This window comes from Bactrocera tryoni, unplaced genomic scaffold, assembly GCF_016617805.1.
Source record: "Bactrocera tryoni isolate S06 unplaced genomic scaffold, CSIRO_BtryS06_freeze2 scaffold_25, whole genome shotgun sequence".
NCBI classification, from domain to species: Eukaryota; Metazoa; Arthropoda; class Insecta; order Diptera; family Tephritidae; genus Bactrocera; species Bactrocera tryoni.
In genome coordinates, this window is record NW_024395977.1 from 10,407,173 (window position 1) to 10,419,713 (window position 12,541).

The 12,541-nt window shown below is 37.1% G+C and overlaps 2 protein-coding genes across 2 annotated transcripts; both read right to left on the minus strand.

The window, feature by feature from the left end:
* Nucleotides 1-296: 296 nt before the first annotated feature.
* On the minus strand, nucleotides 297-5,400 carry LOC120780702 (jerky protein homolog-like). The gene is made up of 2 exons (XM_040112962.1): nucleotides 4,294-5,400; nucleotides 297-566 (listed from the first exon to the last, which is right to left on the minus strand). The coding sequence occupies exons 1-2, from the start codon at nucleotides 5,398-5,400 to the stop codon at nucleotides 297-299; spliced, it is 1,377 nt and encodes a 458-aa protein (XP_039968896.1).
* A 2,207-nt stretch (nucleotides 5,401-7,607) lies between these two features.
* Nucleotides 7,608-8,539, minus strand: LOC120780905. Its single transcript, XM_040113141.1, has 2 exons — nucleotides 8,509-8,539; nucleotides 7,608-8,291 (listed from the first exon to the last, which is right to left on the minus strand). The coding sequence occupies exon 2, from the start codon at nucleotides 8,283-8,285 to the stop codon at nucleotides 7,647-7,649; it is 639 nt and encodes a 212-aa protein (XP_039969075.1). The 5' UTR covers nucleotides 8,286-8,291; nucleotides 8,509-8,539; the 3' UTR covers nucleotides 7,608-7,646.
* Between the last annotated feature and the right edge of the window lie 4,002 nt (nucleotides 8,540-12,541).

A 12,541-nucleotide genomic window follows, 5' to 3' on the forward strand; every position in this document is an offset into this window, starting at 1 on the left:
CACTTCACTCAACTATCCGAACGCTTTTTTTTTATTTACATATGTACTCATATTTGTATGTTGGTTGGTATACATTACAGTAGAATCCCGATTATCCGCATCAATTAAAACCAGGGGTATTCCGTATAATCGAAAATCCGGATAATCGATTTCAAAGCAAATCAAACAATATTTAAAATATAATAAAGTTTTATTATGTAATAAGTTTTACAAGTGTAGTTCAGATAATACATATGTACGATATATAAAAACCGAGCTATAACGATAATTAATGTATTACATAATGCCTATGTAATTTAAAACTTTGGTTGGAAATAACTTGTTATTGGTCTTTGACGTAAAGAATCATTTCGCTTCATTGCGGCCAAGTCCCTGATGCGTTTCAGTTGTAACAACTGTATGGGATCCGATACATCCTGTCTTTCAAACCACTTAAAATCAATATCAAGAGCTTCAAAAGCTTCTGCGTGAGATGGTACTTGACATACTTCCCCAGTTTCAGTATCTTCTTCATCTTCTCTTTCGTTATTGTTCAAATCCTCAATGATTTCTTCATCAGTTAATATCTGAAATCCAGGGTCTTCATTATCGCAGTTCAGCCATTCCTTAATATTTTCTTCATCGCACCCTCTTCACCAATGCTAAGAATTTTCATTGCTTCTGTAATTTCTTTAAAATCGTCATGCGGTTTAATCGAGGAATTAGATAGTGTTAATTTTAATAATTTATTCCAAGCTCTTTTTAATGTCTGCATTCCCACAGAGTTCCACGCTTCTACCAGAGAACATAAAACATAGAGGAGGCGCAAATTGAATTCTGTATGATGTTCGATTGGACGGTTAACAGAGCTTATAAAATTGCGACACGGAATTTCACCATTCTCGCTGCTATTTAGCAGAATTGAGCATGTGCAATGGCAGAAATATATGTTAAAGCGACTGAATTCATACGAAAATGAATAAAGAGAATTGCTTTGTAGAAAAATATATACAAAATCACACAGAGAATGTAAAAAAACATTCTCTGAGTGACATATGTATGTCTGCATGCTTATTTTGTATTATATGAACCATTGTCACATATGCGTGATTATTTTCCGAAAAATGGTAAGAATTTTAAGTTATAAAATTAAATAAAAAATAATTTTCAATAAATTATTATTTCAAAAATGATATTAATTTCGACTATTATGAAATGAACTTAAATGTGCTCATGTAAACACTTCCATTCATTCCTTCCATTTCTTAAAAAAAAATTAATGACCTTCATGAAATATGCATATTCGCATTATTTCGTTATCATTTCCATATTTGTACCAATACAATTTCTATGACACATGCATATGCACATATATTATTTCTTTGGCACATTTGTTTGTATGTTTACGAAAGCAAATGTGAGCCATATACATATGTACATACATTCATAATAACAAGTGTCGCACGCTTCTTTCGCATCTCCGTTTTCACGGTCAACCAATGGCCGAAACTTGCGTTTTGTCAAAGAGTCAAGTGCTGAACACATTGAGCGCGACAGACTGCAAACGATATCTATCCAATACACACGTTCTTATGGACACAGTTATGTAGTTGTGCAGCTGGCTCAATAACTGTGTCCCTAAGAACGTGTGTATTCTAATATGTGTCGCGCTCATTGGTTCAGCACTTATGTGATGATAGAAAATCCAAGCTGTGCCGAAAAAATAAACTAATGGCCGCCGATTGTCACCTCTTCCCTTGCCTCTGTAACAGCTTCGCCAACAAACTAGCGTAAATATGTATGCATATGTATGAGCTTGCATACATATCGACGCAGATTTTTGCGAGTCATGGAAAAATATTTTAGACAAATATTGTAAATCGACAACGGCTATGTTGCCACTTTTGTCACTTCTTTCTGTGAAGAATCATCAGAAAGTTGTTCAATTTATGATTTTTAGCTTTTGCCATCGCCGCGAAAAGACGCTTGTAGGCAAAGGCATGTTCGGGGAGATGTTACGGCGTCTGTTTTTATGAATGAAGCTAGGTCGCTTGTGGCATATGCGCCTGCGTTTATGAATGAAATCGTTTTTGTTGTAAAATTTACTACATTTGGGCTTCGCCAATTCGGCAGCCATATTGACTTGTGGTGCTTTTGCTATTTAGACAATTGTTGTTTTGTTGGCGACATATTCACATGTGTACGCATATGTATGTTTGTATGCTTGTGCATTATTTGTTCGGCAATGTATGCAAATATATGTACATATAAGTATAAGCATAAATGAATGTATGTACATATGTATATGAACATGCAGATCAATCCGCGCACATGTAATATGTGTATTGATAAGTGATAAAATCATGATTTGAATTTCTGAATGCGCACATGCGTATACGTGCAATCATATGGGCAGATAATAAGATTAATATGATAGACGATATATTTATGTATCTATATATTTTTGTGGTAAATTAAATTTCTATTAGTAAGAAACATAATACAAAAATATTTATTAGTATATTAGAGTATACTATGTAAAAATCAAATAAAAGTATTAAATATGCAAGTCCAAATTGACTGTAAATATTACTATGCATGCATTTATACTCATAATTATTTTTACATGCCAATATGGAAATGCCGACGGCAAAACGCAAAAGCATACATATTTGCATACATTGCGATTGCCTGGTTCAAAGCAAAAATTGAAGCATGAAAATATCACAATGCTGTGGTTGGGAGTATCATAAGGAGCCTGCGTACATACATATATTTATGTCTTCATATTTTTGGCCATGTGAGACAGAGAACACAATAAAAAATGTCTTTATGTTCTCTGTGTGAGACGTGTGTTTTGTACACATTTTTCGCTGTTAAAAGTGGAATATCAAAGAACTTATTTTTCTTCAATATTCTCTGCTTGAGCATATATGCCCTCTCATCATATGCCGTAAATACATATATTTATTTCTCTTCATATTCTTTGTTGAATATGTGGAGAACTGTTAAAAATGTTAACATTTCACAGCGTGAATTCTGTATTTGTGTGGTGAGATTCCGTGTCGCAAATTTATCAAATGTTCGCTGTCGAACCTGCACCTTCTCTATGTTTTAAGTTCTCTGGTACAGCATTCACTTTAAGTCTTTTTGGGCCAATTGCCTCTTTTACAAAATGTTTCTCACAAACGAATGAGTTGGTGGCTGGAAAGTAGTCAATGGGAGAAATTTTTAAGTTCTCCTTCCACTTTTCAGCCAACTCCCATTCACTTGGGAAACTAAATAAACGTAGTACCCCGCCGTTGGTACTTTCACATCCGCGCACGCGACACTTCCGAACTTTAGGCATAGTACACTTTTTAAAATTAATTAATAGAAAATTCACGACTTAACCGAACGACAACACGTCTTACCCGAACAAAATCACAAACTTTATGAAAATTGGCGCAATTATTGGCAGTTCAATTTTATATAAAGTTTAAAACATATTTACATATGAATACATAATATGTTTTATTTTGGCGCAATTATCGACACTTGTCAGTTGGGCCAATATACATACATAAGTACATATAAGTAGGAGAAAGAAGGATGGTTACTTTCATTTGTGTGTAAAGCTCAATACATTTACATATGATATATGTATACAAAGAACATGCAAGAAGAAGATTTTTACTGGTTCCCTGGTATATGATATGTAAATATTTATTTGATTTTGGCGCAATTATTGACACTTGTCTTAATATACAAAATTGGGCCAAAACGAAACAAACAAATATATAATTACTTTTATACATATGACAATATGGAAATGCCGACGGCATAACGCAAGGGCATACATTGCACATACATATGTACATACAACCAATTCCTTGGTTGAAAGCAAAAATTGAAGTATGAGAAATAGAAATGCCGACGGCAAAACAAAATTCCTTACATTCGTACATTGCGTATATATCAAAATGACTTATTATAAAAAAAAATTAACATAAAATATTATGAAAAATAATAAATAAAAGTTCTACATACATTCATATTTCCATACGTAATAGAACATATTTCCTATGGAATATCAAAGAACTTATTTTTCTTCAATATTCTCTGCTTGAGCGTATATGCCCTCTCATCATATGCCGTAAATACATATATTTATTTCTCTTCATATTCTTTGTTGAATATGTGGAGAACTGTTAAAATTTTAACATTTCACAGCGTGAATTCTGTATTTGTGTGGTGAGATTCCGTGTCACAAATTTATCAAATGTTCGCTGTCGAACCTGCACCTTCTCTATGTTTTATGTTCTCTGCTTCTACCAGCATATAACAACAATCTTTCAAATTTGTTTCCTTAAAAAACTTTAACGTCGTTTCTATTTCACTGTCCTTTGTTGTCAAAAGACGACGCAATAGTTGCTTTCTGTATAAACGTTTTAAAGTTTCAATGATACTTTGGTCCATTGGTTGCAATATCGATGTTACGTTAGGAGGTAAAAACTTAACTGTGAACTTCCCATTTTCTCGATTTAGTGTTTCAGCGGAAGGGTGCGTTGGTGCATTATCTAACAACAACAATACGTCGCCCTCTTTCCCCACGTCCTTTTGAAATTTCTTCACTTCAGGAATAAACGTATTTTCATACCAAGTAAGAAAAATATCTGTGTTCATCCATGCTTTTTTTTGGTTAGCGTAAGTTAAGGGGATTTTAACATTTTTGAAACAGCGCGGATTTTTTGATTTACCAATAAGTAGCAGTGGCAATCGATGAGTTCCATTAGCGTTTGCGCAAACCATAACTGTAACTCTGTCCTTACTCACTTTGTGCCCAGGTGCTGCATTTTCACGATGCGATGCTAACGATCTGCTTGGTAGAGCTTTCCAATTAAGACCTGTTTCATCTGCATTGTATACAAAATCAAAATCGTATTCTTTTTCATCTAGAAATTCTTTTAACTCGTCTACAAAAGAGTTGGCTGATGCAACGTTAGCAGAAAGTTTCTTTCCTTGAATCTCCAGTTCTCGAATGCCATGTCTAGATTTGAATCTTGCTAACCATCCACAGCTCGCTTTGAAAGAATTATCACCACCAAGTTTTTGATTAAAATCCAATGCTTTTTCACATAACAGAGGTCCTGATATGGGCTGGCCACATGCTCTCTTTTGTAAAAACCAAGTATAAACTGCATTCTCCAGAATTTCATTTTGAGATTTTTTCATAACTTTACGTTGCGAACTTCCATCTTCTTTCTCAAGCGCGCAGGTGAATTTCATTATGGCATCAGAATTCTTTTTAATGTCTGATATCGTAGAAGTTCCTACACCATATATTTGTGCCAACTTACTGCCAGATTCACCATTTTTTATACTTTTAATTATCTTCACTTTGTCATTAAGAGGCAACACTACTCTTTTTCGCTTGGACATTGTAAACTTCTAACACAAAAAGGCAGACAAAAGTAAGAGACAACCTTTCAGTTGAACGCTATCTAAGAAAATGAAACTATAACAAACACTATCCCGCAAACAAATGAAAGCGGGAGTACACGTAACACGATCAGACGCGAAAATAAACTTGTCGTAACATGTATCATTGCACCGTTAAAACATTTTCAAATTGACAATTAGAGCCGAGACGAATGAGTCCGGATAATCGGATATTCGGATAATCGGTGTTCGGATAATCGGGATTCTACTCTATTTGTTCGGCAATGTCGTACACATATGCATGTACATACATACATATAGAGCAGTGCGCGCACACTTTTTACTGATAAATGATATTACGATTTGAATTTGAATTGTACTTACATACATATGTGCATATGTAATTCTGCGCTGATATGTATATGCGTATGAAAATTAAATGACATATTATTGTAATATGTATATTAAGTTTTTATGATATTATGATAGTATCTCATATACATATACATACATACATATGTATATTATATTTACAAACATATTCATATACATATGAAATTATAATATATTCTGAAACATAAGAAATATTTTAATAAATAACTCTTAATTGCACATTATTTGTAGTAATAATAATTAATTGTTTTGAAAATAGCATGATTTAATTAGAATGATATAAATTATGCATATATTCATAGAAATACGCAAAATGATAATCACATCAATTAACATGATGGCATATGAGCATATAAAAATATGAGCAAAAGGCCAACATATGTACGTCTGTAATAGCAAAGCATGTTTCTGAGCATAATTTTCATTAATGCTCAGCTCTGTTCACGCGCCGCTGTTAAGATTTCTCCTTCTTAGCTAGCTGTGGTGAAATGCACTCATCGCATTTTGTTAGCTTTTGACAGTTCACACGCTTGTCCGTTGTTGGACCTTCTCTGTAAATATACGTTCTCTGGTTATTACAAATGATATAATAGAGCTATAATAGAGATATTTTATGCTTTTATTTGTAAAATAACGTCAAGTTTGTTAGAGCTGTGAATAATTTTACATTTTACATATTAGTGGCATCACCACTATACCTCCTTTTCTATCTTCCATTCTACTGTCAACTCTACTGTCGTCCTACTGCCGTTGACAAATATAGGAAATATTCAAGTTAGCGGGAACGACAACTGTCGGCCTGCAGTCGTGTAGTCGTGCAGCTGTCAAAATAACAGTGTCCATAAGAACGTCTGTATTTTAATGTTTGACAGATGTAGTTTGCAGTCTGTCGCGCTCTATGTGTTCCGCACTTCACTCAAAACTAATTTGCATACACAATAATGTTACAGATTTTCATGCCTAATTATTTTGCAAAACCTAAAGGTAGGCTATAACCAGAGAACGTATATTATAGAGAAGGTTCACGATGTCGAGAATTTAGGGATATTTCAATTTTGGGATATTTACTGTTTTGGATGAGTGCATTTCACCACAGAAAATTATTAGCGCATTTCACCACTTAACACCAGGGGACACGAAAATAGCAGAATTGAGCATTTTCAGTGTTAAATGAGAAAAATAATCATAATTCCAATATTAAGGAAAAAAAAATTAATATGGGACATAAGCGAGTGCGGATACTTAATCGGGTGGTACTTAAAACAATAATTTCCATGTATATCAAAAAACAACTGTGAGATGCAGCAAGATATGGGCAGTTAAGACAGAGAACTTAAAAACATTCTCTGGCTGGCCAACCACACTTTCTTTTAAAACCAAAATGCACCAGATTCCAAAGAATCGTTATAAACTTTTATTTTTATAAAATGCACTTAGAAAATAATATAAAAAAATGTGTTTTTAAAATGTTTTAAAAATTTAAGTTCGAGTTACAATGTATGTATGTTATATATAAATGTACAAGATGAGCAAACGCGGCTACAAATTGCCAAACAGTAGTTCTTTTGAAAACGTTAAATAGATATATGTATGTATATACACACAAACGGGTACGTAGCGGAAAGAACCGGGATGCTGAGAAAAGCGGAGGTGTTGCTCGATCGATGTCGTAACGAACAAAGGTGCGCGAGCGCCTTTCTCTTGTCCTTTCGTTCTAATTGGACCATAGAATGTCATCGTGTTTTGGTGGATGTGCGTGTGTGTGTGTTAATGTGATTTGGTGTGGTGAAATTATGTAAATTTGATGCGACGTCGCTACTCATTTAGCCATCCCGGCCCCCCTAGGCGAGTATTTAGCCTAGAAGCCGCTGTAGCTGCTGTAGCGTAGCTACAACGCTGCTGAGGCCTGTTGACCGCCGGGATTGCGGCCTAAGCTGATGGCGCCGTGTTGACGTTGTCCGGTTTTGGCGCCAGGAACGAGATTCTGCTGGAGAGTGTCCACGCCGGCGATAAGCCGTCACAGGCGTTCTTTGAGAACGCCTGACGTTACCGCTGGTGCGAGGAGCCGGTGGTCGCCCGGAGTCGCGACTGGTAGTGCGGTGCAACAGCGTATGGTGAGCCCGCACACAGATTTGGCAACGATTATTTGATGGGCACTCCTGAGTTGCATGGGAAGTTGCCAGACAATTCAGGCAATACCCATGCGCCTGTGCCACCTGCTGGCGTTGCATCGGCGGCATGCCTTTGAAGATACCGCAGTGCGATAGCCGATGCGGGCGGCGGCATAGTGGACAACGAATTCGTTGCAGATCCGCTGGTAATGCTGGCGTGCTTTGACGCGGAGCCGTTGTCGCGGTGGCGCCTGTTGTTGTTCGAGGCGCTGCCGGTGCCATGTTGGTCCGGGGTGCTGCTATTGGGGCAGCTTCGGAGCGAGGGGCGGAAACTGCCGAGCGCATGGTTGGCGTTGACGATGATGCCATATCCACGTCCATATTACTCTGTGAGAGAAATGATGATATTAGAAATATATTGTGAAATTTACTATAATATGGACTTTTGTGCCACGATATGTGGCATGAATAGGATGTCATTTTTTTGTCAGACATTTATGTTAAGTCTTTTGTGTCATTTATGTTATTCGAGGTTACGTTTTGGTAAGCGGTTTATATGCTTTATCGATTTATTGATTTATTAATATTGCGGTTTCGGTTTTACGTTTCTTTATCTTCGGCGGTTGGTAGAAAGCACAGTTTGACGAGAGGTCTGGTTAGCGTTCCGGTTTGAGTGCGGAGATCAACTACTCGAACATGACCGTCGGAACCGTAATGAAGTTGTTTTATGCGGCCGAGTCGCCATTCCGTAGGAGGGAGACAATCATCTTGTATAAGGACGCAGTCTCCAAGCTTTGGTGACTTTTCTTGAGTTTTCCACCGGTATCTCTTGTGAAGGTCCTTTATGTAGTCTTCCTTCCATCGGCGGCTGAAGTCATGATGGAGAATTTTAATTCGTTCCCATCTGTTTAATATGGATAGCGACTCCACGCCTGGCTCAGGTATGGCCAGAATGGGTGCTCCTTTTAGAAAATGCCCTGGGGTTAAGGCTGTGAAGTCGGAGGGATCTTGCGAGAGTGGTGAGATAGGTCTAGAGTTTAGTACGGCTTCGATACGAGTGAGTAATGTAGTAAACTCCTCATAATTGAATTTATGGTTACCAGCCGTTTTCTTTAAATGGGACTTAAAGCTCTTTACGGCTGATTCCCAGAGTCCGCCCATGTGTGGAGAACATGGGGGTATGAGTTGCCAATCGATCCCTTGGGGTGCATATTTTCTGACAATCTCGGGGGATGAATTCATGAATTGTAAAAACTCCTTTTCCGTGGCTCTTTGAGCTCCGACAAAGTTTTTTCCATTGTCGCTCATAATTTTTAAAGGAAATCCGCGCCGTCCGACAAAGCGGGCAAATGCTGCAAGAAAAGCCGCAGTAGTCAGATCCGAACATAGCTCGAGGTGTACTGCCTTTGTTGTAAAACATACAAAGACAGCCACATACCCTTTCCTAAATGAGGAAGACCTTAGCATTGAGGCCTTTATCTGGAAAGGTCCAGCAAAATCAACCCCAGTGATGGTAAAGGGTAAAGCATAGTTGCAGCGTTCAGGTGGTAGGGCTGCCATGATCTGCGTACGCATTTTGTGCTTGTACAGAGTACACTGTTTACACATGAAAATGGTTCTTTTAATTTGTGGCTTTAGTCGCGGTATATAGAACTCTTGTCGGACCATTTGTTGCATCAAGCGATGCTCACCATGCAGTGTAAGCTGGTGGAGATATATTAGAAATAAGTAGGTAAAACGGGATTTCTCTGGGATAATGATGGGATGTCGTTCATTGTAACTAAGGCTGGAGTTGGCTAGTCTTCCATTTGCCCGTAGTAATCCCTTATCGTCCAGGAATGGGTTTAACACGAGAAGTGAGCTTCCCTTTTCAAGAGGTCGCTTTTCAAGCAACTTTGATTTCTCTTTGCTGAAATAGCGAGTTTGTGTATACAAAATTAGACTGACCTTGGCATGTTGCAAGTCGGAATATGTTAGTTGTATGTCAGGATCGTTTGATATCCTTTTCACCTTTTGTTTAAGTTTATGGATGAATTTGTGCATATAAGCGACTACCCTTAGTGCTCGAGGAAATGATGATAATCTTTGGAGAATATCATCCTCTTCTGGAGTGATATGAAAATTTTCTATTTTCCGACTTTCCGGAGGTATGATATTCCGAGCAGGAGACTTTGGCCAGAATTCTTGTGATTCTGTTAGCCATGTGGGATCGTTCCACCAGAGTGTAGTACTGGTGAGGAGAAGTGGTTTGCAACCTCTCGTCCCCAGATCCGCTGGGTTATCTGCACTTGCAACATGTTGTTGGGAGTATCATCATGAGCATGCATACATATATTTATGGCTCTCTTCATATTCTTCAGTATGCCATTTATCGAAAGCAATGAACTGTCACTTCAGCAGTTTGACAGATCAGTTTTCATTCCAAAAAAAATTTCGAAGAGACAACACATCCCATTTACACATATACCGACTTCAGTTTCATTTCGGTAATAATAAATTTAGTCGAGCGAGTAGTAAGACGGTTGTGTTAAAATTATAAGAATAAAGTACATTTTCAAAATAATGTAATACATTTTTCCCAAAAATTAATATTTAGTTGAATAATGTTAAGCGAAGTTTTAAATTTAATAAATTTATACAAGTATAAATTAAAATATAATTTCTCATGTTAAATTTATTATTTTAATTGGTATATAAAACTAGAGGACCCATCCACGCTTCACATAACAACTCTATCCACATTATGAAAACTTGTCTACAGATGTCGCTTTTTACTTTTTCATCGTTTTGTTTATTGCGCGTTTACGCCAATTTAAGGTTTGAATATTGGATACTGCGATGGTAGCGCAATCTATGGGATCCAATGTAAAACATTCCAAAATAAGCAATTAATTACAAATGAAGAATTAATTTAAAAAAAACATTTTTCAGTGGCCCAAATTGTGAATTTAAACCATCCTCGAATCTCCTTAAACACACACAAAAATTTTCATCAAAATCGGTCCAGCCGTTTAGAAGCAGTTGAATTACAAACACACGATCAGAAGATTTATATATATTAAGATTTATGCTACAGGGCTAGTAACATATAGTCAGAAAATATGAAATCATTTTTTCAAGAAATACATTTGTAGAAAAAAGTATATTTTTCCTTTTTTTTGTTTCCCACATAAATTTTTTTCACCCGTATAAAAATTTGAACAGTTCAGGATCTCAAAACATGCGCTACATCAGCTCGGACCCACCTACCCGACGCCATTTCGCAAATGATTATGTTATGATAACAAATGCCCACATACAGATTTGGCAATGGCAATGGCAATAGATTTGACAGTTAGTATGCCATAAACCTTAGCCTGTCGAGATATCCCGTAAATCTCAGTACGTGCAGATGAAGGATAGTTTATATTGATACTACTATGTTCGGACCGACAACGTAAACATGTTTTCGTGGGAAAAACTGGTTTTCGCACGAAAACTTGTGTTTTCGTCCGTGTAAAATCTGTCAAACAAAAACACAGTTTTCTCTGAAAACTATTTGAAAACTTACATTCCACTCATTATAATCGGTGCCTGCTCTAGTTTAATTCATGTTTTTGGAAGACATATTTTGCCGGCCCTAAATTGTCACTTGATATTTGTTTACATTCCATATACAAATACAGCTGTCACTTGATATTCTCATATTAGGGGGATTCTCTTGCTCTTGCAAAACCTTGCACTGAGCAGAAATTGTAGAATTTTCCTCTTGGTGCAAATGCACAACAACAAACACACGCAGAAAATTATTTGCAATGGCTGTAGAATATATCAGACCAAAACCCATGTTTATTTTCGTGCCGTCATATATATCACTAGATTCTGCAAAAGGTGCTCTCTTGGCCTTGCATATTTCGGTATAGGATTTTTGCATTTTGTGCATGCAATCTTGCAAGAGCAAGAGAATGCCGCTATTGATAGTGAGTGAAAACTCATCGAAAACACACATTGTCGGTCCGAACGACTTTGATTCCACACATTCAAATGTGTTTTCGGAATGTTTTCAATGTCGGTCCGAACATAGTATAAGCAAGCTGCCAGTTTTTCCAACTCGAAAACTCTTTCACATATTAACTCACTGCATTTTCAAAGGCTACGAATGACGATGATCTCATCAAACAACTTTGCGTTGGATACAGTTTGCAAATTCTTCTTCTTCTTAATTGGCGTAGACACCGCTTACGCGATTATAGCCGAGTTAACAACAGCGCGCCAGTCGTTTCTTCTTTTCGCTACGTGGCGCCAATTGGATATTCCAAGCGAAGCCAGGTTCTTCTCCACTTGGTCCTTCCAACGGAGTAGAGGTCTTCCTCTTCCTCTGCTTCCTTCGGCGGGTACTGCGTCGAATACTTTCAGAGCTGGAGTGTTTTCATCCATCCGGAAAACATGACCTAGCCAGCGTAGCCGCTGTCTTTTAATTCGCTGAACTATGTCGATGTCGTCGTATATCTCGTACAGCTCATCGTTCCATCGAATGCGGTATTCGCCGTGGCTAACACGCAAAGGACTATAAATCTTTCGCAGAATTTTTCTCTCGAAAACTCGTAACGTCGACTCATCGGTTGTTGACATCGCCCGAGCCTCTGCACCATATAGCA